The following is a 26998-nucleotide window of genomic DNA, read 5'->3' as shown; positions in this document are numbered from 1 at the left end:
TATGACTTTTGGCCGTAAGCAAGGGGTCGCCCCCTTGTGTCTGGCCCCCACACTGCTCAAATATAACTTTCTCGGAAAATCTACATCACTAGATTCCCAATGCTATATCAATGCTCTAGTCTTCTCAGAGGTATAAAGCATACATCTGGATGCAGATTCAGATTCAAGGACCATTGCATGAACAAGTTATAGGAAAAAAATAGACTACATGAGAAACCAAGAAATGGAAAGGCTGCTTGCTATTTTCTCTACAACACGGGTAGCATCCTGGGGCTTGCGGATTAGCCGATTGAATAATTGGATAGGTGCACCTTCTCCAACTACATGCCTCCTTACCCTTCCAAAGCGATAGCGCCTGCCAGAAAACTTAATGATTGATTTTTTAGGTAAATCTGTTCAAATCTACAGAACAATCCGCAGAAAGAGGCAGCTGCTTTGATTTCAGAAAAGGATAAATGGGGACATAATACTTATGCTGTCTTGATCAGAAAATGCTTATCCATGCGGATTAGCTGATCCCTCTACTGGATGGTGCACCGTCTCGTTCATAATGTTTGTCCAGGACAGGAAACCTTTCCATAATACAGACAGCAGATGGCATAAGGAATTGCAACAACTGTCACTTTACCCTGTAAACTTCAATCAGGTAACTCAGACCGCTCCTTTTTCGCTGTGTCTATCATTGTACACAAGAATTTGGCTAGATCACAAGAATAAGCATCCGCAAGAGATGCATGTGTCAAGAACGGAAGCCTCCTTAATGACCTTCCACTGAATCCCTAGAGAAGGACAAATGAGCATCGTCAATATAGAGAATCTTACATATTGCATGATCTCCTCCAGCTGGAAACTTGGAAAGCTAACACAATGATGAAGAATGGAACTCTCTGACCTCACATGTCTCTGCAGCTTCAAGCAATATTTTGCAAAGTTCTGCTATCTCCTGTCCCTGGGCAACCTGCCTTTCTTGAGCAGTTGCATAATTTGGAAGTGTGAATTTGCCCAGCTCCTGAAATGGTTCCACTTGGTACTTAGTGTTGGTCTTAGTTGACCCAATCTAAGTACCATAACCAAAGATAAGTCCAGGTCTCAAGCTAGACAGGTGGTGGCATAAGGCATAGCAGCAAAGTATGACATTCAAGAATTGATAAACAGCAGAAAAAACGAACACACTTATTACATGGCATGACCACCACCCAGAAAAGTACAATCGCGGCTGTATCTATACCTGTGTATCTGACAGTATTCCTGCTCTCATAAGTTCCTGCACACAAGAACGTAAGATTTCATATCGAGCTTGAAGAGTTGGGGGACCAATATACGCTTTGATGTCAGCTCTATCAACAAACGCAACATCTGCAACGCAGCAAGGCAAAGTCTTTAAATCGATACTTTTCAACCCTACTCTTATATAAGAACTCTATCAGATCACAAGGGAAAGTAACAATGAACTAAAACCAAGGAACATAAATGAGGGACTCCAATAAAACTCGGTGAGTAATTTCCTAGTAAATCTGTTGAAATGTACAGAATAATTCACAGAAAAAAGCAGCTGCAAAGTCCGAATTCAGAAAACGCTAAATAAGGACATAATATTATATATTTAGAAAAGTGCAATCAAAGATATAAACGTACTAAATAGAAAAAATTGACAAAAAGGTCCTACACAGCATGCAGCATCCTGTACAGATTGGAATTGCGGGATATAAAGTTGATATAAATCAGTCTTACCAATAGCAGCTGTAATGTTTGATGTTGTCATAATTATTACATTTGGTGATGACTTCAACTTGTCCATCTGAGTCAGCAGTGCATTCACAACCTGAGGAAACATTTCCATCCATGGTGAATTTACACTCATTCTTGTAGAATGCATTCAGAGTAATATTAAATTAGTCTCTCGTTCCTCGATACTCTATTCTCTCAGGCAAGTGCTTGACCAAAGAGCAGAATAGACATGTAAATTTGCTGCTGTTGGAAAGTCAGAGAAATGCTCTAGTACCCGAATCGAATCTGAAGGTTCAGAACCAGACAAAGCAGCTTTTCTAGCCGCTGCGAGACTTTCCACTTCGTCTGCATTATCACCACATAATATTAGTCTAAAGGAAGAGGAAAAGAGTGCTAACCTGTAAAAACACTGCAATGATAATCTCACCAATTAAAACAAATACCAGATTGTTTTCTTCCTCCACCATCTCTTGAATTTTTTCAAAAAGCCTTGCAACCTAAAATAAAGAATCATGAGCGACACTCCATGCCTCCCAACTTCTGGAAGAAACTCTCATTGGTGGAAATTTTAATCATATGTATTTATGATATGAGGGTTATGCATATCTGCTCTAGGTCTCCACAGTGAGAAGCTAAAGTTTCTACCGCGGCATGGCTACAATTAGTTGCATCTTGCCCATGTGAAGAGTTATAAACAAACTAATTCGACTGAAGAAGAAATAATGCTTTAAGCACACTAAGGGCACATTTGTTTCACGGAAAATGAATAATTTGAAAAACATTTTACTGAAAATAATCACTTGCATCGCTTGAAATAATAGTCATAAAAAATGTTTTCATTATCGACAACACTTTTTGTCTTGACATTTTCGTGGACGACTAAAATATTTTTTGCTCATTTATTTTGTAATCGATACAAGTGATCATATTTAGGAAAATATTTTCCAAATCAATCATTTCACGCGAAACAAACGGAGTGTAATTCATAAATTCTTTAAGAGAGTAGAAATTTCAAAGGCATAGGAAGGCTCTTTACTTTTTGGACTAGCAAGAAGTGACATCAGTCAAAAATTAGACCTTGATGATCTTTTTAGAAGAAAAGTAGAAGAACAAGAAGTAATCTTTTGTCCATGAGCATAGCGTGTTGATTAAGAGGCAATTTCTCAGGGGCAGAATTCAAGTCATCAGATGCTTAGATAATTTAAATGACTATCCTTGTATTACTATTTCTTCTAAGTTATTTAATTAATTAATAAAAAAACTAAACGTAGACTATATGAAGGAGAAGAGGAGGCATCAGAAAAATTATCTTGAGATGAATTAGGCACATACCAACTTGCCACTTTCAGAGAACCATTTACTGAACAAAGAGTGTGCATTAACTTCAACTAGTTGGCACTGTGGATACCTGAGGGAAGAAGAATACAACAAGTGGAAATGTTCAAAAGACCAATACCAAATTTTACATAGATTCCACCAAAAAAAACATACAGGAGAAAGAAATCTTGAAGTCACATGCCAACCTCGAATTAAAACGTATGGACAACTTCTGTGCTAGAGCTTTGCATAACGATGTCTTCCCTGTCCCTGGAGGTCCATGTAAAAGAATGATGCTGCAAAAACAGGACAAATCATACACAAAAGGCTAACAACTCTTCAATTGGGGGAAGCAAGTGATTAGTGATATAGAAATGATGATTACTAGCTTCGCCAGTATCATTGTAAAATAATGCACTAGAGATTATACACAATAGATGTCGTTATTGGTTTCTTATGTCCATGTAATACATTAAATGACTGCACATTTACGTAGCTATGTATTGATCCTGAGCAAATGCTGACAAGATCATGACTATCCGAAGCTCCATTTACGTTCAATGCATTGGGATCCATGCTATAAATACTGAAAAAAAAAAACCAAAACAAACATGCAAATGCCACTGACCGGTTCCAAGACACTAAAAAGGGATCGACACCCTTTTCAGTGAAAAGTAGGGCACTTTGAGCATACCGCAACAGCCTTTGCTTCAGACCAGGTTCATAGATTAAGCTGCATTTGGATATACAACAGTTATGACCAACAAATTTCTTGTGGTTTCCAGGAAAAAAGCTGCAAACACACCTTTCCCACATGCCATCAAATTCCTTTGCAGGGAGAATCCACTCGTGGAAACTAGAGAGTTGGCCATCAGTACTTGATTCTTCACATGGTCCTTCCTCGCTAAGCTGCCAAGAACCATTCGAGCAGTGAGTTTAATGGCCTTGCTCAAATGCAGTATGATGGAGCATCAAATTAAGGCACACACCAAACAGCACTAGGTAGAAGACATTTACTCTGATGGAAAATCAAGTAACTGGGTAAATCCGGGAGAACTGCACATCAGTAAGGGGAAGAGGAGAGGAAGAACAACAGTGTCCTATAAGCTTTGGCAAAAGTTACCTGGAAAACATGCACCACAGGCTTGACTTGCCAGAACAAAAGAACGCCATGGTCTTTGACACCCTCATCTACAAGGAAAAAAATATCGAATAAACAGAGCTCGTGCACCATGGAAATAAACACGCCGTGTGCTAATTTTTTCTCCCACTTAACAAAGAAAGTTCATGAAAAGAAGAAGACTCCTATATAATCAACTTAAACATTGTCCGTCTACACAAAACCACCAAACCTAAACCACAAAGCATAGCATCGGGGATGTCTATGAGAAACCTGGAAATTTTTTTCTCTCAAGATAAAGAACATACCTGCCTCGCAAATACGAATTCTCTGAACATTATCCACAAGAAACGCGTCGTCCGTTGGCACGGGAACGGGGCCATCGCTGTAGCTCAAACTGCGCTTTTCAAGCATCCTGAACAATAAACAGGCGTTACTTATTTCTAAGCTCTCCCCTGCGAAGCAACCTACTCTCTCAAATCACGTACAAGTACACATAAGGAAATATAACCAAAATTTCACCTCAGCTTCCTCGTTTGTCAGTCTAAACCTATTAACAGAACAGATGCTTCATAAACACTTAGGCTGTACACTTTTGTTTTCAACAGAGTATCTCATGCTTCGTACATTAACGAGCTAAAAGTCAAAACGAACCACGGTCGCCCATCGCATGCGCTATGCCGACAATGAAAACAAGCGATTCGGAGAGCTTCTCGGAGTTACCTCTCCACGGCAGATCTGACGTCGTCTGCGCGAGCCGTGCTCGAGGGCTTTAAGCAGACCTCAACTGAACCATCCAACACAAGGCAAAGTTCCGCTTGAGAAACGATACAAGAGCGCCACGTCTCGAACCGCGAGCTCGAAGAACCGAAGCTACGGGGACGGAACTTGAAGAGGAAAGGCTGCAGAGGGAGAGCTCACCGGGGAGGAGAATCTTGTCGTCGGAGACTGCGGTCGCGGGCGGCGGCGGCGGAGGCGACGGAGGCGGCGGAGGAGCGACGCCGTTCTGCTCGCAGATGGCCAGATCGGTGAGGTTTTGCACGGAGATCTCCATGGGAACGCTCATCGTCTTCTTCGCTTCGGGAAGCGAAGCAGATCGCGAACCCTAGACTAGAGAAGAGGGCTCTTCGGTTTCAGTCTGTGTTTTTTGAAATCTGGGAGGGAAAATGAATCGAAGCCGTATGCAAATATATACGTGTGAGCTGCAAAGGTAGGGGTTTTATGGTAATTATACTTGGGCCGGCCCAGCTCGAGCCCGGCTCATTGATTACTTGAGATCGACTCACCTAATTTCGAGCCGAGCTCGAGCTCGAGCCACGAGTATTTGATCGAGTGGAGTTTAAACTTGTTAATACCTGAGTTGACTAGCTCGCGAGCCTAATCGAGTTTTTATTATTATTTTTATATACCTCTTTTTGCAATTAAAAAAAAAGACAAATGAATTGTTAAATCACGTGATGAACTCTCGTACACATACAAACAATGTAAATGCTTGAGTTGAGTTTTATTTAAAACTCTATCGTAATCGAGTTGAGCACGAGTCAATACTTGATCTAACTCGAGTCAAGATTTGAGTCCCCGAGTATGCGAGTCGAGCCAAGCTCGAGCTCAGCACCAACTCGGCTCAAGTACACCCTACTCAAAAATCAAATTGTCACGGTAGATATGTATTGCTCTATTCAATTTAATATGGTACCTTTATTGTGATGCTTGTGGTGTTGAAAAGTGAGGGGGAGACCAAAATAAGGTTAAAATTATACTCCTTATTCGCTTTTCTAATGTTAAAATGAGGGTGATGATTATTATTGTGATTGCATTATGGTGGTCCATAAAAAACGAAAATTTCGATATATAGGACCGGTCCATAAAACTTGAAAAAGTAGTTACCTTATTCTGATTATTGCTGGAAACACTTGGATCGGTCTACTAAAATTGGTATTCATGACCATCGTCCTATATATTTCCGCAGCACAACTTGGCATATGTTAGTTAGCAAATTAATCTTTTCATATCTAGCATTATTCTTTTTCTTTGTCTCTATTTAAGTTCACTCCTTAAATTCCATATACTTCAATTCTATCCTGTCTTTGCCACCAAAGTTCATAGGCATTTATCTTGGGGGGCTCACCAACCACCATCTCATGTACCTGTCATAGTAACCAGACAAAGACAGAGCCTGGTCCTACTCAAAGAGTTCCTGTGGACCAGCATCTCACATCCACACAACCAAAACATCCAGCTCCTTGGGATTAGATGGGGCTAGAACAATCAGACAAATCCTTCATCTCCATCATTTATCCTGTCATGGGATTCCATAATTCTCTCAGAAAAAGCAGCTATGGATGCAAACCAGCCTATCCCAACTTATAACGGCAACAAGCAATGTGAGGCTCTGGTTCTCTCTCACCATGGCTCATGCCACAAGCCACGTTCATGCTAGCCTTGAATGCTGATGAAGAAGAAGCAACCAGAGAACCATGAACCTGAGCAAGAGCTTGAGATCCTCAAGGCGGTGGCACAAGCCTGGCACAGCCACTCCAGCAGCTCCGGAGCGGCCAGCAGCAGCGAGTTCGACGCCCGCCGGCTTAATTTCAAGAGCAGGCCTTCCCGGTTCAGGGTCGAGGCAATGAACAGTAAGTCAATTGTGCCTTCCAAGGGCAAGGATGGTCTCGGTGGTGGCCCCTGGGACTTCAGGCAATCCCTGTGGGATTCGTACGAGATCGTGACAGTCGCCAGGAAGCTCGAGGCGCGGTTGAATTTGGATGACCCATTTGGGGAGCTGCCCGGGGCCGGTAGAGTCATTAGGAGGGAGAGGGAGAGTAGGAATAGCTTGAGGAATCTGTTCAATCTGATGTCCTCTAGAAGATTTAATGAGCCTGATGCTCCAAGTCCGAGTTTACAAGACAATCAATTTTGATCATATTCACCTGACATTAGCCCCAGCTTTTGACTGTTGTCAATTCAATTTCATTTCTTGCATAGACTTCTATAAATTTCCATTGCTGACATCTAATATGCCTTCTATCAGTGTCGATTTCAGTGAATGCTTTATCTCCGTAGCATTTTGAATCTGCCGGTTTAGTCTGATTTAGAAAAGCGATTTTGGTTGCAAGTCCCTCATTTGTTGGCGAGCGTAGCGTAAGAAGGCATCGAGTAAGAGGACTTGAATTATGAATTTCAACTCCTCTGGGCAATAGGAAAGAGTTCCCTCATTTTGAATCTGCCGGTTTTGTGACAGACACCCCCTAAACGGGCCATCCAAGCAAGTATGATAAAAAGAAACCGAGATGACAGCAAAGACAGGCACTTTATTAATATCAAGGTTGCTAGTAACACCCTTATTTCTTGGGAGGTTATTTTGCCTGCCAAATTAAGCATGGACAGTCTTAGCTCGAGAGGCCTAATACGCTTTGGAGGTGTTCCACTTGCACGGTTGGAATCCTCGGTGCTTCTGTTGAATGAAGCTGTCGGTCTTCACATCGACGACTTCTTCAAACACTTCGACCCGTTCGTCCCCATAAGGCTCGACCCTCTCCTCCTTGAACTCTATCACTTCGACCGTCTCCTGGAACTGAGGGGAGCGATGGTTGTGATTGCGCTGACGATGATTGCGGTGAGATTCGCTCTCCTCTTCCCGAATGACTTTGTTGTTGAACACGGTGTGCACATTCGGGTATTGAGGGACGTTTGGATGAACACTGGGCATCCTCGCTAATCTCGAAATGTGTTCATGGTATTCTTGGGATGAGGTGTCCCAGCCACTCTGCTGCCAAGACTGGCATTCACTCCTCCTATACATCTCTTTAGGCGTTTTCTTGTCCTTGACACTTCGAAGTTCAGTGCTGAAGTGAATTTATAGGCGAATTGCTGCTTTTTCTAGGTATTCCAAGCGATAAGTGCGCATCTAATTCCTGGTCCTCGATTCATTTTCGAGCAAACATTACCACACACTGGGAAGTGACAACAATAATTTATGGGGGTACCCTGCAAAGGCAAGATACCGAAATAGATTCCTAAAGTTAACATAAAATAGCACCTAGAATCTTTCCATGGTATCCTTGTGAGGACAATCTATGCCTTGATCTCAGTTTAACTGCATACTTCAATGTACCAAATCTGACAGGAAGTCCAGATTAGCCTCTTGCGATCTATGTTGATCGAAATAGTTACATGAGATCAGAGGTGAAAATGAAAACGAAAAACTTGCTTCTGGCGAAAATTTTATCCGATATGGGCAATGAAATGTCTTCTCTTTTTCCTCGACGCGACCGACGTCCGTTAGGGGCAAGTCGATCAGGAGTTTTATTGCAGAGAAAGTCCCAGAAAATCGGGTCTTGGACGAGATTTACTTACATAAATGCTAAAGCTTAACTGAGCAAGAGCATTCATTTTGACAGAAAAAGTAATGCCAGTCCATGACAAATATGACACCCTCGGTTCATGTATATACGAGAGCTTCACTTTCATGTTAGCCGTTGCAAGAAAATATGGCTTTTGCAACTCCAGTGACACCCGCCAAAAACGTCAACTTTCTGACTGCCATACCTCAATTTCCAGAGAACCCCAAAGCCCTCATTCTTCAACAATGTAAGACCGTCAGAGACCTGAACCAAATTCACGCCCACCTCATCAAGACCCGCCTTCTCTTCAACCCCTCCATAGCTGAGAACCTCCTCGAATCAGCAGCCCTCATTGTCCCCAACGCTATGCAGTATGCAGCCTCCATTTTTAATGAAATTGACAGACCCGATACGTCTGCTTATAATGTAATGATCAGAGGTTTCACTTTGAATCAGTCCCCTCTCGAAGCCGTGCTTTTGTACCCGGAAATGCTCGAACGCTCGGTGCCGCCGGATGAATTCACTTTTCCTTGTGTTTTGAAGGCTTGCTCTAGGTTAGGAGCTGTAGATGAAGGTGAACAGATCCATGCCCAGATCTTGAAAATGGGAATTCTGTTAACTGGGTTCGTTGGCAACACTGTGATTCATATGTATGCAAACTGTGGCAAAATCAAGATTGCCCGTAAAGTGTTCGATGGATTGACTGAGAGGAACGTTATGGCTTGGAATTCAATGTTTGCGGGTTACAGTAAGGGTGGGCATTGGGAGCAGATCGTGAAGTTGTTTATGAGGATGCAAGAATCGGGTGTTGGATTTGATGAAGTTACACTGATCAGTGTATTGACTGCTTGTGGGAGGTTAGCTGATTTGGAGCAAGGAAAGTGGATTGCAGACTATATAGAGGTAAATGGGATGCAGAAAAACAGTACTCTGATCACTTGTGTTATTGATATGTATGCAAAATGTGGTTGTTTGGATGTTGCAAGGAGAATGTTTGATCGGATGGGACCAAAAGATGTTGTTGCTTGGAGCGCCATGATATCTGGTTACACCCAAGCAAGGGAATGCAAGGAGGCACTCGATCTTTTCCATGAGATGCAGGCTGCAAATGTCGAACCCAATGAGATCACATTAGTTAGTGTTCTTTCTTCATGTGCAGTCCTTGGAGCCCTAGAAACTGGCAAGTGGGTTCACTTCTTCATAAAGAAGAGAAGGTTGAAACTCACTGTTCCTCTTGGAACTGCATTAGTTGATTTTTATGCCAAATGTGGATCAATTGTTACTGCCATCGATGTGTTTAGGAAGATGCCAGTGAAGAATGTGTATTCTTGGACAGTGCTAATTCAAGGTCTCGCTAACAACGGGCAAGGTAAGAGGGCTCTTGAGTTCTTCAACATGATGCAGGACAAAAATGTTCCACCGAATGATGTGACTTTCATCGCTGTGCTCTCTGCTTGTAGCCATGTGGGTCTGGTTGATGAGGCTCGGTGTCTCTTCACCAGTATGAGTAGAGACTTTGACATCGAGCCCAGGATGGAACACTACGGCTGCATGGTTGACATTCTTGGACGAGCCGGGTTGATCGATGAGGCATACCAGTCAATACAAAACATGCCTATCCAACCGAATGCTGTTATTTGGAGAACATTGTTAGCTTCATGCAGGGTTCATAAGAATGTGGAACTCGGGGAAGAATCGTTGAAACATCTAGTCAAATTGGAACCCATGCATAGTGGGGATTACATACTTCTCTCGAATTTATATGCATCTGTTGGGAGGTTGGAAGATGCAATGACAGTGAGGAGTCGGATGAAGAAGAGAGGAATCAGGAAGACACCTGGCTGCAGCCTGATTGAAGTTGACGGAGTCGTTCACGAATTTCTTTCTGAAGATGATATGCATACTCACTCGAAGGAGATATACAGGGCAACTGAGGACATGCTAGGGGAGATCAAATCTGCCGGATATGTGCCCAACACGGTGGAGGCTAGATTTGATGCAGAGGAAGAAGATAAGGAAGTCTCGGTTTCTCATCACAGCGAGAAGCTGGCAATTGCTTTTGCTCTTATCAGAACCCCACCAGGAACGACTATCAGAATAACGAAAAACCTTAGAGTATGCTTGGACTGCCACAATGCCACAAAGATTGTCACAAAGGTATTTAATAGAGAGATTATTGTTAGAGACAGGAACAGGTTCCACCATTTCAGAGATGGACAATGTTCCTGCAATGACTACTGGTGAACACTTGGGAAGGTTAAAGTGTTCGAGCTGCATGATGGTAGGTCTCGAAGTCGGCTATAAAATTCTCTGACTGTGTCCTATTTGCCGATACAAAAATTTACTCATTTCTTTAGCAATGGAGGGGCAATAACACAGCTTTCTTTGGGCAGCCTCCTTTGCCAAAAAAGTGTGTATGGTTCAGTACAGACTCCACCCCTGGGCCGAGAATGATACTCTCCAAAGTCTCCCGAATAGATCTGAGAACCTCTGTATAATTACCATTTCCGTCATACACGCTGTCATCATGAAGAGTCCTCGTATGAATTGGTCCAGCATCTTCTTAGATATCTGATTTTGAACGTCATTTTTTTTTGCAGGGAAAAGCCACTTAGTGTATCTTTGACTAATTGGGCCATCCACCCAGAAGTACTCAAATAACACTCTCAAATGATTAAAAACTCGATTCATAGTTTAACGAATCCGGAATCACGAGTGCAAATTATTGTGGCGTTGGACATGTAAAATCGCTTTCATGTCAGGAAATAAGAAGATAGGCTGTCCAAACCGGAATTAGGCGGACATTTTCGAATTCATGCACACAGTGCACTGAAAGAGGAGAAGTTTATTTTATCCGATGAGCTCACGAAGTATTCAGGATAACACCACCCACCATTCAGTCCATAGTTTTGTTGATACAAGCATATCTCACCATCAGAAATTTGCAGATGCTACTGATTATTCTCTCTTATAGATCTGCACTCTTCAGTTGCATCTCTATATCACTCACATTGACAGACTGAATTAATAAAACTTCCCTCGTCTCCATAGACTTGAACTATCTGTATGCTCAGCGTATCATGGATGGAATGAAATTTTATACCCCTATTCAGAAGTACTGATGGACCACTACGATGATGAACTCGCCGACAAAATTATGTCTAGGCAAATGGTCTAATCAATCACTAGATTTTCAGGAAAAAGATATACTAAACTTTATTTGCTAAGTTGAAACCAATGAAAATTAAAAACATGGGACACAGAGATCAACATGGACAATGGTTTTCTCCCAAATATGACAACCGGAAAATGCATCTTTGTAGTAACAAGCTAGGATGAGAATATAAACAGATGGGAACTAATAGACTTGTTTACATGCAAAGATTTCAAGGCAGAGGTGTCAGTGCTTTCCCTGTCCATCTCGCAGAACTTCTCCGGAGAACGATGAACAATTTCCCATTTAGCTTGAAGCATCATACAATACCCAAAACAAAATAGTCGAGGTTTCTTCCATGACATAGCTAGATAATTAACTAGGATCCTGTAAATTGAGAAAATGCATCAGATGGAGTAAAATGCGTGAGCTACGCAAATTTTGATGCAAGGACGATGATTTGAATATAAATTCTGTTAGCAAGTGCCAGGAAACTTGTTAAGCTCCATTGAAAGACATTCTGGAGCACTTAGAAAAGGGAAATATAGCATTTGTGGTTGGTAGCATATTTTGGAAAATGTCAAAAAAGTGTTCATTTTTTGCCCTTTCATTTTGACTGTGCAATGAACGCGCATAGCTGAGCCTTTCTGGGTACAAAGTAAACAGATGGGGCAAGACCAAACTTTCCTTTCTTTTACAGTTGGCTGACTCAATGAAAGACCAGACTCCCAACCATTCTAGCTTTGTCTAGTAAAGTTAGTAACATTGGTCAAAGCAGGAGAAGCAGCCCTTTGGTTTGTTGTCCCTCGCTTTAGGCGTTTCTCCCGAGGCATCGCGTCTTGCCATCAAGGAGCTTGTACCAGGTGATTCCGGCGGAAAGACTCTGTTCTCAGAAGTGAAGATTCGCAAAGGAATGACTGGTTCAGGAGGAGATACGGCGTATAGATAATTAAGGAGCATTTGGATTATTTCGCTGAAGTGGGGGCGATCATTAGGATCCTCTTTCCAGCACGAAGTGAGAATAGTAGCCAATTCCTCCGGAAGATTATCAGCACTAGGCCTCACATTCTGAAATTTCAGGACAATGCTGCAAACCATTAGACATAGCAAAGCCAAACCGGAAATACCACCACTTTATGAGGGCAAAGCCAAACAGGACAATGCTGCACACCATTAACATGATCCCTTTAGGAGAGCCTGAGAATGTCTATTACCTTGAATGCAGCTGCATAAGCTGCCTGAAGATTTGACATGCCTTCAAAAGGCAATTTGTTGTGTAAAAGTTCCCACAACACAATCGCAAAGCTATAAGCATCCACTTTATGGTTGTAATGCTTCTTCTCTCCCTGCCTTAATGTGACGGTGCTGTATAACTGCCCAAAAGTAACAACCACAAACAGCCAGAGCTTATATAAGTAGTCAAAATCATGCTTGTGCTCATGCTAGGGCAAATTCATTATCCAACACATGTGATTGTGTGTGTCCATGTATTGAGTACCTCTGGAGCCATCCAACGATAAGTCCCTGTTTCAGCAGTCATCATCTCCGTTAATGACTCCTCTCTGGCTAAACCAAAATCTGCTAATTTAACTGTTTTCTGGTCAGCAGTCAATAGCAAGTTTTCTGCAGAGAAATCCAGTAAGGGGTAATTGAGCATGTTGTCCAGCAAAGTCAAGCATCCAAGACTTCTATTTATTGAGACTCACAGCTCAACTCTAGAGAAGCTCAAAAAGACTTGGAAATGTAAAGATTACCGGGTTTGAGATCTCTATGTATAATCCCATGGGAGTGCAAGCATTCCATTCCGCGTGCAATATCAAGGGCAAAACCAATTGCAACCCGTGTCTCTAAGCATCTTGGGCGGATATTTAGCAAATATTTACGTAAAGTACCTCCTGATAAAAGCTCAGTGACTATCACCATTATTGGCTCCTTGCAGGCTCCAATAAACTGGCCATACACAAGGTTTAGCAAAGTGTCGGAAAAAGGGTCTTACATTCACAAGCTAATTCAATCTCTTCCACTAGCATGTAATGATAAAGATACAAAAGAAAGCAACAAAAGTAACTTCTCAATCCTACCTTGACCAAATTTTTGTGCTGAACTCTAGACAACATGGCCACCTCCCTTGCAAATCGTGCTTCTCTCTTGGCAATTTCCTCTGGAGTCTCCCCTTTATGGACCATTTTTATGGCAACCGTCTGGTTTTTATATCTGACACAATGCCAATTTCTCATTGATTAGACACCGATTATCAGAATGCCAGAAAAAACACAAAATCGGTAAAGAAGATCAACCAATAAATCGCTTCACCATCAAAAGAATCAAAAGAAAATCGAGTGATCCGTACAGGAACATGAATCTTCAGATGACAATTTTCAGGCGGAATAAAAACCAAACAGTAGAACATCCTTGACATTTCAGAAGATTGCTGTACATAGCAACTGAAACGAAGTACATTCTAACTGAATTCAATTATTAACTTTTTCCTGGACACTCAATCAAGAGATGTCGGATCCCATAACCATCGAAATAGCAAAGTTGCCGCACATCTGCGCAAAATCAAATCAAACAGAATTGTCCAAAAAGAGAACAGACCCATATCAACAACATTACACAGCCTGAACCAAGATCTCAAGCAACCTCACATGCAAACAAACAAAATGCGAAAGCAGAACACAAGTTCAATGTCTTGAGAGTCCAAAAAAGAAACTTAAATCAACATGAGGGGAAAAAAGCTCACTTTCCCTCGTAGACTTTGGCGTGCGCTCCTTCTCCAATTCTTGGCCCGACGAACAGATTCTTCGCATCAACAAGCCATTTAGCATCCACTCGGAAATCATCATCTGAGTAAATTCTACTTCCAGATTCCATCTCTCTCTCTCTCTCTCTCTCTCTCTCAAGCAAAAAAGAACATGATAACTATCTGAAGCACGTCATTCTAGTAGCTCTACGCCATTTCGTACTGAAATTGCAGAACGCACTCCAAAAACAGAAGGAAAAGGTTCATTGAGCAGTACCAACGGATAAGACATGTCCTGCAATCTACTGCCTCTTCATAAATGCACTGTCCCCTAAATCAAGGACCTTTTTTTTTATTTTCGAAAAGACCAAACCACCTTCAAAACTTCAAGGCGTGGCAAAGAGAAATGGGAACACCAAACGTTTCAGATACACAGAGAGCAATGAAGAAGAACGTGAAGAGAGTGCAGCTCTTGATAAGGACGGAAGAGAGAAAACAAGAGAGCTCGGAGACCATAAAAAGATGCTTCCGAATTCATCGGGAAATGAGGAGAATCCCCAAAAAGTGGAACAGGGGAAAATTAATTTCTTGCGGAAAGATCCAATCTTTTCTCAGTGAACCTCAATGGAGATGGCAAGTTATTAAAAGGGTCGATAGGCTTTTGGGTGTTTTGATTATAAATCTCTGTGGGTGTGCAGAAATCGACTCTTGATCTGCAGACAGAATCACGGAAAAAGATAAGAGTCCGTGTTCAATAAACAAAGAAGAGAGAGAGAGAGTGAATAATGTAACATGGATTGGAAGACATAAACTAATCAAAGGGCACATGGGGACTGAACGTCAAACATGGGGAGGGGAGAAAAAGCATAAACAGGAGAAAAGATGGCAGCGTCCGTAAAAATTTTCGGTACTATGGATGATTAGCTCCTTCACAGTACAGTGGAAAACTTCATCAGTAAAAGAGTTGGACGTGGCAAGAGAGGCAAGACAACAAAGATGAGGCGGACAGGCTTTGTCTTGTGACTGACTTCACTGCCTATTTTGTATCTAGTTCCACTTTCACTCCCCCATTTCTTGTCTAGCCTTAGACAAATTCAGCATCTTTATCCCAAGCATCGACAGTTAACAAACACAAAATCCAGAAAAATTGAGTAACATCAACACAGAAACCCTGATGACAGAGGCATTATCAATCCATACATCAACAATTTCACCATTTCTCTGTTCTTAGCAATCCAAGATTACATGATGGTAGTTGCGAAAACCCAAAGATTTGTATGTCTTGTGTCCTGCACTAAAAGACACGTGAATAAAGACAACAACAGTCCCCTGTATCTGTCCAAAAAGACTCTGCCTTCCGAGTACCTTACTAACGCGACACACCGGCCACAATGAGAACGATGATGGATGTTTGATGACGATGACGATGATGAGTGTTTGAAGACAAAGGGATGTTGCATGTGTCCGGTGTTACTGCAATTGGGGAGCATTTGGCTCGTGGGACGGGCTCAAGTACCATCCAAGTACACACACAGAGAGGCTCCAAAAGATAAAAAAGTTACCATAATTGGAAATGGCTCTCTTGTACTCTTTTTTGCCCCCTTCTCTCGCAATAATTAAACGAATGGAAGTTGCCCCCACATATTGATTTCTTTTTTAGGGACACGGCTTTGATTATTATAAGAAATGGTCCACGTGATTGCCTCTGCTTTCATGGGACGCCATGAACGAGAAAAAGAATCTCTCTTTCCTTCTTTTCTCTTTTTTTTTTATAAATTTGCTGAGACAATAGAAAAAGGATTGGGTAAATCTTGCGTGGGGTTGGTCGTATGGTATACTCACGTACGAGCTTTATTCCGTAATTAATTTCGGGATACTAATATAAATGATTCGTGAACTTTAACCTAATGTGTAATGTGGTTCACGAACTGCTTTTGATACATGTTCAATATAATCCTTGAATTATATTAAAATGTTCATTGTCGCCATTCCATTGATTCAAAATCAGAGATAATATTGAGCATTTTCATATAATCTAGGGATTAAATTGAACATGTACCAAAAGTTCAGGGATCATATTGAACAGATTAAAAATACATGGACCACATTGCACATTTGGCCAAAGATTCAGGATTTATTTGTGTCATTTTCGCTTTGATTTTCATGGTCACTTTTAAAAAATCTCTAACCCTAGCAAATCTCTAAATTTTATGCAGATTTTGGTAATAATTCTCTTATTCACGTACAAGAAATAATAGGGTTATGCATATCTCGGTAATAAATAATAATAATTATGTATGTATATATAGATTCCATCTAGGTGAATGATCGAAGATCTATGGCAGGTAAAATTCTATTTTGTCCTCATATCTAATTTTTTCCTGAATTTGGAATATATATATTATATGATATTTGTTATCACTAAAGTGAGAACAAAGTCCTGCATCGAGGTTTTATTACATGATAATTCTTATAACTATCATTAAGACTCATTGTGTAATTTTGAAACTATTATTACAAAAAAAAAATCAAATGTTTGAATTCGCATCCCTTATAGCTGTTCAATTACGGGCTAAGGTAAGTTCTCAAGTGACAATTTTCATAATTCACAAAAAAGTCCATGAAAGAAAAAGTAAAAGTTAAATACATTCTCCGATTGCGCATACCTCAAAATAAATGTTCAAAAATAAAATATTTATAGCTCTTGATTTAAGAAGTATGATAAATTGATGAGGCTCCATTTACTTCATGAAAGATGAATGATTTGGAAAACATTATTCTAAAAGTATCGCTTGAAATAATTAGTGAACAAAAAATATTTTCATTATTGACAATAATTTATGTCTCAATATTTTCGCAAACGATGAAAATATTTTTCGTTTGTTCATTTTTTTACCCGACACAAGCGATCATTTAAAAAAAAACTTATTTTTCAAATCATTCATTTTTCACTAAGCAAACGGAGTTTCAGTGAGACATTTTAATCATTACGAAAAGTTTATGAAAGGAAAATAAGGTTTAGAAATTTGTGTTACCCGACTGCATGTACTTCCCCAAATAAATATGCAGACAAATATAAATGAGAGTTGGAATTTTCTCTGTACTTAGTGTAGCTCAATGACAGATGGGGTTGGACCCTTCAATGCCAACTTCACTTTGATCTGAAGTTGCATGCAGTACAGGGTTCCTCGATCCGAGGTTTCGGCCAGTCTGTCTTTACTGAACTTCTTGCCACCTGATCATGTCATTCTACTTGGTTTTGAGGTCCTCACGATACGTTGCCATGCATCACGAGTTCCGAGTTCTTTCCTCGGCCTCACAGTCGCCTGTTCCTGCTGGCAAATTCACCCGAAAGAGAAGAGAAATCAAGAAAGCGTCAGCTGTGAAACGCGATCGGTGATCTTTTGTATCCTTGTGATGGATAAGAGCATTGTCTTGTTCCAGCTGCTAGAACCAGCGAGCTTTCGGGGCGCTTCTTGTCCGAGTGAGTTCAATTCTTTCACCCATTTTTCTTTCCTATGACGCAACGCCTGCTATAAAAGCCTCCACCGCTTCATGTTCTCTCTGCCCAGTTCTTGTGCTGTTTCTTGTTTGAAAACGATCGTCTCAAGAAGTTGCAGGAAAACAATGGCTGCTTCTTCTGCTGCTGCTAGTCCATGGCAGATCAGAGATGGGTGTCTCATGGTGCGAGACAAGGTCGTTCTGAGCAAAGTCGCACCCAATATCACCCTCACGCCGTCGAAAGATGGGGATGCTTTTGTTGGAGCAACTTCGAGAAGCTCAAGCAGCCGCCATGTCTTCAACATTGGAGTTCTCAGGTGGGCATCTGCTTTTTCCACTACTCTTTATGGTCGTTGTATGATGAAAACATTAAGAATATCTTGGGATGCGAAGAAGCAAGTCGATCACTTCTTGTTAGTTCACTACTTTAGTTTGCACAGCAGTGATCGTGTTGTGTGTTACCGTAAGTAATGAAATCTCCAAATGATAATTGGTGATACTTAAGCCACTGTAACAGTTTTAAGCTTAATTGCAGGGGATACAGGTTCCTGAGTCTCTTCAGGTTCAAGCTCTGGTGGATGATCCCATCTTTCGGAGATGCTGCCAGCAAAGTTCCTGTGGACACTCAAATGCTTCTCTTGGAGGCGAGAGAAGCCTCTGCCACGGCCAGCGGATTTAATGGTACAATTGTCACAGGGGACGAGGATGCCAACGAAATCTTCTACGTTTTAATTTTGTCCTTGTTGGAGGGACCATTCAGGACTAGTCTGCAGGGAACAGATGTCGATACGCTCCAGTTTTGCGCCGAGAGTGGTTAGTTCAAATTTGAAGGAACCAGCATTTTTTTGTACTGTCGTCAATGTTATTCTGTTCTGGAGCACTACTATGATTATGTCTGTATTAGGGGATCCAAATGTCCAGACTTCCGAATTCTCAGAAGCTGTAATGATAAACACGGATACCGACCCATTTGATCTCATCAAGAAATCTATCAGGTTTGTCACCGAATTTCAGCGTAGATCTTGATTTGGGAACCTATGAAAATGATCTATTTCTGAAGGGGTCTCATGATGAGTTAATTGGTCCAGGATATTGGAGAAGCATAAAGGTACCTTCAGCTGCACAGAACATAAGAAGGTACAAAAGAAGACACCTTTCGTCCAAAAGATTGCAATTTTTTTTTTTCATTTTCGTAATTTTGTGTAGTACTTATAAACATTTAGTGAAGAATTTTGTTGGATCGTCATCGATAGCTCCCTGTGCAAGTAGACCTGTTTGGATGGAGCACTTGGGATGCCTTCTACGATGCAGTTGACCGAATCGGAATCGAAGAGGGTCTCAAAAGGTATTTTATTAATGTACTTTATTGGTTATAAAGTGGGAGCTTATTTGGCCTAATTTTTCCTTCTGGAACAGTCTGTCGAAAGGAGGATTCCCGCCTAAATGGTTGGTCATAGATGATGGTTGGCAAAACATATTACATGACACTGTGGACAACCGTAAACTAGCCGATGTGGAAGGATTGAAGTGAGTCTTCTCTTCATCGAATTTAGTCATCTGCAGATATAGGCATCAATTTATTTTATCAGCTAGTAGGTCTCTCACATGTTGCTTTGCAGATATGCGTCAAGACAGGTAAATTTCGATGCCAATCCAAAGTTCAAGGGTTCTGGACAGGGAAAGCCTATCGAACTCTGGGAGTTTTGCAGAAGCATCAAGGAAAAATATGGGGTGAAGTGAGATTATTCATTTAATTATGATCATTGTTGATATAATTATGACCCATATATTGAGAACCCCCCCTCCCCCCTTGTTGTTTTCAAGATTAGAAATATAATTATGAGGAAAAGAATGCAGATATGTCTATGCCTGGCATACAGCACTAGGTTACTGGGGAGGGGTAAGTCCAACATCGAAGGAAATGAAGAAATACATAGCCAAGATCATTTATCCAGTTCAGTCACCTGGTAACTTGAGTCATGTCGTTTGTGGCACTGTCCTCTGTGTAGAGAATTAAGGAGTCGCATTTATTGAACCCTCGAGAATTCGCAACTTTTACAACGATTTCCACCGCTACCTCACAAGTTGCGGTGTCGATGGAGTGAAGGTAGATGATCAGAATCTATTAGAAACTCTTGGTTCTGGTTATGGAGGCCGTGTTGCCTTGACCAGAGAATTCTTAGGAGCTCTCGAGGAATCAGTGATCAATAATTTCAAGGATATCAGCTTGATCAGCTCCATGTGCATGAGCACAGATTACTTATACAGGTTTGTCTTCTCTTTATGAGAAGCAACATGTAGCAGACAACATGAGTTAAAATGACTCCTATTTTGTACAGTGCAAAGAAGGTTGCTGTTGCTAGAGTATCCGAGGATTTCATGCCAACAGAGCCAACATTTCAGATGATGCACATTGCTGGCATTGCCTATGCATGTCTTCTAGCGGGAGAAATAATTGTGCCAGATTGGGACATGTTTCATGTAAGATGGCTTCTGCTCGTAACATTGAAATTTCCCCAGCATTTTGACAAATAAGTGTTGCCTTATTTGCATTAGAGACATTCAAAAGCAAGTTTCAATCATACTAGTGAGGATCTAAGCTGACTTTCTGCGTTCGTCTCAGAGCAATCACTATATGGCCAAATTCCATGCTGCGGCAAGAGCAATAGGCGGATGTGCAGTATATGTCAGGTGGCTATTAAACATTCATGTCAACGATATTCTCCATAGAGAAATTTTTGCCTGAAAAGAAGCTTATACGCTTCTTTCTTGAAACTGGTAATACAGTGACAAGCCAGGTGAACATGACTTTGATGTCATCAAGAGATTAGTAGTGCCTGATGGATCTATCTTAAGAGCGAGATATGCTGGTCGACCTACCCGAAATTGCTTGTTCAGTGACCCTGTAACAGATGGGTGGAGGTGAAAATCATCCAGAAAAATACACAATTTTTATTTATTTATTTATTTCCATTTTGAAATTGATTATTTGCCATCTATTAACTACCCTGAATTGGGAGATTGCGGTTTGATGAAGAACTTGAACAAAATAACGGGCGTCCTGGGAGTTTTCAATTGCCAGAGAGGTGGAATTTGGCCACCTATAAGAGGTGCTCCATACAATCCACCTTCAGAATCTGAACCCTTCGTCATATCGGGCACTGTTAGTCCTCGAGATGTCGAATTTCTGGGCAGGGTTGCAGGAGAAGACTGGCTTGGAGACTGCGCAGTCTACTCATATACTATAGGTTCCACCTACAAGTTGAGCTTCAGATACTGTTAGATAAGTTTCTTTTTCCGTGAATTAGTTTTCTGAAAATCAACTACATTGTACTGTAGGGGTACTGTCAAGAATGCCAAAGAAAGGAAGGCTTGAAGTGACCTTAGGATTCTAGGATTTGAAGTATTTACGGTGTCTCCTATAAGGGTCAGTTATTCTTGCAGGGCTTCCCTTGAAAGCAAATCTTTTGCATATTCACATGTCTTAATCATTGGAGTAGGGATATATCAGCCTGACTTATGTGATATCCATTTTCTGCAAAACAGGTATTTGACGAGAAATATCAATTCGCTCCACTCGGGTTATTGGACATGTACAACTCTGGTGGAGCAGTTGAAGTAATGAACAGCTCCCTTGACTCATCTGGACGTAAGATCGAGATTCGGGTGCGAGGGTGCGGACAGTTCGGTGCCTACTCCAATTCAAAACAGAGGTCATGTAGTGTTGATCCGAAGGAAGAAGTTTTTGGGTACAATGCCGAAAACGGGATGCTAACCATAACTCTTCCACAGGAATGCACCTTGAGAACTATTGCTTTTGTGTAATAGTCAGCTTTTGCAAATGTGTGGTTTTGGACAATGCAGAACATGTTTTATCATGAATCTGTTGCCATGTGAATGAATATGGCTGGCTTGGAAGCCTTGGAGAAATTAGTATAGAGAAGATGAAATCTGCCCAAAGACATAAATATACAGTCAAAAAGATAAAGGGCTAAAATGAGATCAATCATGACCGGACTGATCTGCCTCTTCAATTTTGAAGTTTTACACCAGTTGTATGACTTGTCATCTCAACTTACAACAGCCCATCAAAGAACTAAAGAAAATTTCTTGAGATTTTTCTTCTTCCAATCAGGGAAGGAAAGAATGCAGGGACATCGTGAGTATATTGGCCGTGTCTAGTTTGTGTTGAAGGCTTGAAGCTGCAATTAGAAAAGCAAAACTCAAGGGGCTCCCTCAAGAGCAACAGAAGCCTCCAAAGTTGACTATCACCGAGCTATGATGAGTAGGAAGCTGAGGAAGGTAGCACAAACCAAAGCAACCAGTCCTTTCCCCCGGAAAACATCCTTGACCACATACACGGCGACGTCGGCAGTGATCTTCCTCCCTTGGAGAGCAAGGAACCGGCGACGCTTCCCCGAGACGGCGAGCAGCACCAGGACGGTGATCCACGTCATCAGCGTGGCCCGAGCCGCAACGACCAGCAACGCGGCTGTTAACAAGACCCCGGCGACCGGGAGAACGGAGGCGCACAGGGCTAACCAGCCAGTGTTGATGGAGACGGAGTACAGGAGAGCGTGGAAGAATATGAAGAACGAGAAGAGCAATGCCGTTCTCGTCATCTTGGTGTCGCGGAAGTCAATGTCCATCGAGATCATGTTGAAATGGATGCAACGGCTGCAGCGGCGGCGGTGGAGGAGGTGGTGGAGGTGGAGGAGGAGGAGGAGCTCCGTGTGGTGCTAGTGATTTGTAATGAAAGAGATTAAGGAGGATTGTTGAAGAGTTTGATTTGATTAAGTCTGAGACATGATTGAGGTGAGTGGGGGAAGGAATGGGGAGACATGTGCGCACATGGGGAGGTTGGCGACCAGCTTCTTTTTTATTTAGTGAAACACCTCTCGCCTTCCATGGGAGATGCGCGACTCATTCACTGTAAAGTTCTTCTTGCCCATGTTCAACGCTCCCTTCCCCCTCGTGTTGCGGTCTTCCTCCGCTCGCAACGGGAGGGCGGCCGACTTGGATCCCGGACCCTTATCTTCGAAGCTGGAGTAGGAAGAAATGATTCCTCTCCGCCACAGATGTCACGAGATCGGACCGGAGAGGTTGACTTCACCTTGTGTGCTAGAAAAACTTACGCTAAACCTCAGTCAGCAGGTTTGCAGTGCAAAATAAGTAGAGGCAAGATCACCGTACGATGAACAGAACCTCGCCAACATTTCGTGACTCGGAATGTATTTTCTTAGGGTTTCAACAACCGGTGGGGCCAAACCTTCCTACTCTGTGTTCACGATGAGGACCTTATAACTTTACTCCACAGCATTTCCTGCTAGGGATCAGCTTGTACATGAAGTTACATCATCCCGCACGAATTACATTTTTCTGATATAAACATTGATTGCGGAACCCATTTTCGCCGGCCACCGTCGCTTGTTTCTCCGTGAGAAAATCAGAAACAACTGAAATTACCGAATTGCGAAACCCGAAAAACAGTAGATGTCATCGGCCATCAGAGAAAATTTCATTACAAAAGATTCAATCTTTATGTGAAAAAAACGCTAGGAAAAGTATCTGCCCTAAAAACACCCTGAAACTTCCCGGCGACTTCGATTTACATCCATGAGATGATACTATCCAAAACGAATCATGCAGCGGCTTTTTGCGACCATTTGTTTCCTGCATAACCCCTCATTAAAATGTAACCCAAGGAGAGCAAAACTTCTGAGCTTTCTCCATAGCTCAAGCTAGAGATATTAGAATAATCTGAAGCCTACATCTAACCTTTTCGCTCTTTCATCAGATCTCATGCTCATGCCATCACAAGAAGGCTTGTAACTCGGAGAATTCTTCAATCCCCTAATCATAGTTGCTGATCAAGATAGGGGTCCCTTGGAGTCCTGGGGGAGCCCAAATATCCAGAAACACTCCCCGAAACATCCGAAACAACATCTTTCAACCAAGAGGTGCTGCGTGTCAACCAACCAGTTTGTGCCGGTTCTTTCACCTCGAGCATGCTCCTCCTCTCTTCCTCCACCAGAGTGTCGAACCATCTCTTAGCCATGAATACCTTCACAGCTTCAACCCCCTCTTTGACAATTTCCACCGGGGGTATTACTAGGGGATTCTCGTCCAGATTAAGCTTGGCCAAGTTGTCAAGCCGACCAAAGGTGTCTGGAAGAGCATTAATCTGGTTGTTGCTTAGATCAAGCTCCTTGAGGTTTATCAAGTCCCCAAACGTGTCAGGAAGTTCTGTAAGGTCGCTAAAATTACTGCTCAGATTAAGAAACTCAAGGTTTGTCAATTTCCCAATAGCAGCTGGTAGTCCACGAAGCTCATTGAAGTGAGCATCCAAATGCCGCAAAGAGTACATTTCACAGACGGAAGTTGGTAACGAACGGATCTTGTTATATTGGATACAAATCCTCTGTAGATTGGGCAACTCATAACCAATGTTGGTTGGCAAGTAAGAGAGGTTGTTGAAACTCACATCCAGCTCCACCAATGATCTAAGGCAGGCAAGACAAAAATCAGACACTATGGCAAATACCATCGTAAACAATGTCAAGTTACATGCAGAAAGTTGACATTACCGGCAGTGACAGATACTGTCCGGTAAGGAAGCAAGTTTGTTGCTTGATACGTTGAGAATTTTAAGCTTCTGCAGCAGCCCAATTGAGTGCGGCAGAAAATCCAAGAGATTTGAGGAAACGTTAAGCTCCTCCAGATTTGCTAACCCAGCTATGGAGTCAGGAATGGTCTGCAGGCAATTGAGAAGTCAGAAATATCATCCAAAAAAACAGAAACCTAACACACCAAATGCACGTTGTTCAAAAGCTCATCTTTCTAGAATTTTCTTCCTTCCAAGCAGGGATTCCAGAGCTGTAGTTAATGTCTCAATATTGCTTGGTCATAAGAGACATGTTACACACAATATGTTCTCATGGACGCTTTATGCAATCAAAAATTGATAGTCTCTGTGTGTGGAGAAAGTGATGATTCCTTTCTAAGTTGCAAAAGAATCGGGAATATTATGTTGTTGTAAAAAAAGATGGTTCCTCTACTTATTATGGCTCAAGCATGCATACAAAGGAGGAAGGGAGAAAGATGTACCCAGTGCAAATTACAAGCATCAAGGTGGATTTTACTGCTGTAACAGAATAGATGAAGTCATCAATTCCTATTTAACATTCGTGCTAGAGCCCCAATAACTGGGGTCAATCGTCTGCAGCTCACTCTTGCCTCAAGCAATTAAAGGGTCAATGACTCAATGCATGAGAATAATGAGGGTGCAGTTTGTCAAGTCCTTGGTACATAACTAGGCGTCATCTTGGCAAGTGAATATAAACAACATGCGCCAAATATCATAGGATAGAGAACAAAGAGGCATAACAAAAGAGGATGTCTTCATTGGTAAGCCATCCATTCAACAAGGCAGTTCTGGCACACAGTACACATAATATCCGATTCAGGGAAGAAAGTACCATTTGGCTAATCTACACGGATCTTAGCCCCTGCGAACAAAATCTATGAGCAATTCATATAAACAGAAACGAATATTGGCTTTAACCACACTAACCACCGCAGAAGTGCTCCGCAACCAACACAAGCAATCAACTATTGATTCATTAGAGTAGATATCCGATGATTTTTCAATTGGACAAAGCAGCAAAGCCAGCCACCCAGACAACACAATTTACAAGTTAACATCTAACAAAAATTCATTCTGGCTACATTATTTCCCTCTAAACTCCCAAGTCCCAAACAATCTCTCAAGAAGCTTTTATCACGAAAGAAACGACACAACTTACGATTTGTATGCCAGAATTCAATCTCAAATTTGCATACAGTGGTGCCTAAACACCAATAGTAACTTCAGAACCTGAAAGCAAAGAAAGGAACAGAATAGACTCAATCCACAGATTGCACTCAAGAAACATGCGCAATGTTCTTTCGAGCGGAATCGACAGAGGGTGTAAGAATGAGCACTGGCAACATCTTCCATTTAGCACACGGACATATTAAGCACAAACATTATCAACAAAACAAGGCCAATGAATCACCACCCATTCACCAAACGAACCTCAAGCTGATTATTTGACAAATTAAGCACGACCAATCCGACAATCTGCCCGAACGCCTCCGGCAGGATCCGCAACCTCCTCCCGGACAAATCAACCCTGTCCAAGCCTCCGTTCCCATTCCCCGTCCCCTCCTGCAGTATCCCCACGACCTCCTCGTTCACCTCCTCCGCCACATTCAAATCGCACTCCCCATCGTTCTGTACGACGACGGCAGAGTCGTACATCTTCACCAGCCTATCCTCCGCCTCCCTCAACATCCTCGCGTACGCCTCGTGCATCTCGTCGAGCGAGATCACCGCCCTGTGCGCGCTCCTCTCCCTCTCCGCCGCCTCGCGGCACTCCCTCTCCTTCTCCGCCAGGTGCGCCCGCCACTCGAGCCGGTCGACGTCGGGCGGGCGCGGGGACAGCACGATCGCCTCGAGCCGCTTCGACAGGGCGGACTCGACCTCCGCCAGCCTCGCCCGGGCATTGTCGACGGCCTCGTGGTCGGGGCGGTCGCCGAGGGTCTTGAGCACGGATCGGGTCTGGGCGACGTCGGCGACGGCGCTGGCCATGGAGGCCAGGAGCTTGGGGTGGGCGAGGTGGGGCATCTGGTCGGTGATCCGGGGCGGAAGCGGCGGCGACGAGGACGACGACGAGGAGGAGGAGAGGTCGGGCGGCGGAGGAGGCTGCTCGATGTCGAAGGCGTCGGAGGGGGCGGGTGGAGGGGTGAAGCGGGGGCCGATGGAGGGGAGGCGGGCCATGACGTAGGAGAGGACCGGGTGGGTCTTCGGGTTCGGGTCCATCGTCGGCGGCGGCGGCAGCGGGGGGCAAGGAGGTTTTTGGGCGGCCAGTTCGTGGCGGACACGAAGGTGCGATGGTGGCTGGTTATGGAGGAAGAGATATATAGAGAGAGAGAGAGAGACAGAGGGTTTTAAGTACGAAGAAGAAGGCGAAAAGGGGGGCGTGGCTACGGGGGGAAAGTTCGGTAACCACGTTTCTAAAACCAATGACTTGCCCTCGAGAAATGCTTCGTCG

At 42.6% G+C, this 26998-nt stretch overlaps 5 protein-coding genes and 1 pseudogene across 10 annotated transcripts; 3 read left to right on the top strand and 3 right to left on the bottom strand.

Annotated features, from left to right (window-relative positions):
- Nucleotides 1–55: 55 nt before the first annotated feature.
- On the bottom strand, nucleotides 56–5324 carry LOC115678760 (pachytene checkpoint protein 2 homolog). 5 transcript variants are annotated; one of them, XR_008818300.1, is made up of 15 exons: nucleotides 5087–5324; nucleotides 4889–4952; nucleotides 4474–4580; nucleotides 4169–4236; nucleotides 3851–3954; nucleotides 3674–3778; nucleotides 3252–3341; nucleotides 3061–3136; nucleotides 2156–2225; nucleotides 2003–2073; nucleotides 1732–1822; nucleotides 1229–1356; nucleotides 893–1057; nucleotides 471–779; nucleotides 56–355 (listed from the first exon to the last, which is right to left on the bottom strand). XR_008818300.1 is itself a non-coding variant. In XM_056319247.1 (15 exons), exons 1-14 carry the CDS (start codon nucleotides 5229–5231, stop codon nucleotides 639–641), a joined length of 1425 nt encoding a protein of 474 aa, XP_056175222.1. In that variant the 5' UTR covers nucleotides 5232–5324; the 3' UTR covers nucleotides 56–355; nucleotides 629–638. The 5 variants fall into 5 exon arrangements, 4 of the variants coding, with proteins under 4 accessions (XP_056175222.1, XP_056175221.1, XP_056175220.1 ...); XM_056319247.1 differs by having other exon boundaries at nucleotides 629–779; XM_056319246.1 differs by having other exon boundaries at nucleotides 56–779.
- A 1072-nt stretch (nucleotides 5325–6396) lies between these two features.
- On the top strand, nucleotides 6397–7144 carry LOC115678998 (uncharacterized). The gene has a single exon (XM_030602519.2). It carries the CDS (start codon nucleotides 6612–6614, stop codon nucleotides 7080–7082), a length of 471 nt encoding a protein of 156 aa, XP_030458379.1. The 5' UTR covers nucleotides 6397–6611; the 3' UTR covers nucleotides 7083–7144.
- Nucleotides 7145–8432: 1288 nt separating this feature from the next.
- LOC115678752 (pentatricopeptide repeat-containing protein At1g08070, chloroplastic-like) lies at nucleotides 8433–11553 on the top strand. Of its 2 annotated transcripts, none has more exons than XM_056319175.1 (2): nucleotides 8433–10786; nucleotides 11106–11553. In XM_056319175.1, exon 1 carries the CDS (start codon nucleotides 8653–8655, stop codon nucleotides 10747–10749), a length of 2097 nt encoding a protein of 698 aa, XP_056175150.1. In that variant the 5' UTR covers nucleotides 8433–8652; the 3' UTR covers nucleotides 10750–10786; nucleotides 11106–11553. The 2 variants fall into 2 exon arrangements, with proteins under 2 accessions (XP_056175150.1, XP_056175151.1); XM_056319176.1 differs by lacking the exon at nucleotides 11106–11553 and having other exon boundaries at nucleotides 8736–8876; nucleotides 8962–11073.
- Nucleotides 11554–12143: 590 nt separating this feature from the next.
- LOC115678755 (serine/threonine-protein kinase STY13) lies at nucleotides 12144–15567 on the bottom strand. Its single transcript, XM_030602182.2, has 6 exons — nucleotides 14403–15567; nucleotides 13741–13873; nucleotides 13414–13609; nucleotides 13158–13282; nucleotides 12874–13032; nucleotides 12144–12727 (listed from the first exon to the last, which is right to left on the bottom strand). The coding sequence occupies exons 1-6, from the start codon at nucleotides 14531–14533 to the stop codon at nucleotides 12416–12418; spliced, it is 1056 nt and encodes a 351-aa protein (XP_030458042.2). The 5' UTR covers nucleotides 14534–15567; the 3' UTR covers nucleotides 12144–12415.
- Nucleotides 15568–17543: 1976 nt separating this feature from the next.
- On the top strand, nucleotides 17544–22175 carry LOC115678971 (probable galactinol--sucrose galactosyltransferase 2; annotated as a pseudogene).
- A 1190-nt stretch (nucleotides 22176–23365) lies between these two features.
- Nucleotides 23366–26793, bottom strand: LOC115678887 (plant intracellular Ras-group-related LRR protein 9-like). Its single transcript, XM_030602367.2, has 3 exons — nucleotides 25981–26793; nucleotides 24491–24657; nucleotides 23366–24406 (listed from the first exon to the last, which is right to left on the bottom strand). The coding sequence occupies exons 1-3, from the start codon at nucleotides 26764–26766 to the stop codon at nucleotides 23761–23763; spliced, it is 1599 nt and encodes a 532-aa protein (XP_030458227.2). The 5' UTR covers nucleotides 26767–26793; the 3' UTR covers nucleotides 23366–23760.
- Between the last annotated feature and the right edge of the window lie 205 nt (nucleotides 26794–26998).

The sequence above is a fragment of the Syzygium oleosum genome, unplaced genomic scaffold (assembly GCF_021117445.2).
Source record: "Syzygium oleosum isolate NSW1041296 unplaced genomic scaffold, Sole_v2.1 Sole_v2.17, whole genome shotgun sequence".
NCBI lineage: Eukaryota > Viridiplantae > Streptophyta > Magnoliopsida > Myrtales > Myrtaceae > Syzygium > Syzygium oleosum.
The sequence above is the reverse complement of the archived record's forward strand: the minus strand, read 5'-3'. Positions and strand labels throughout refer to the sequence as shown.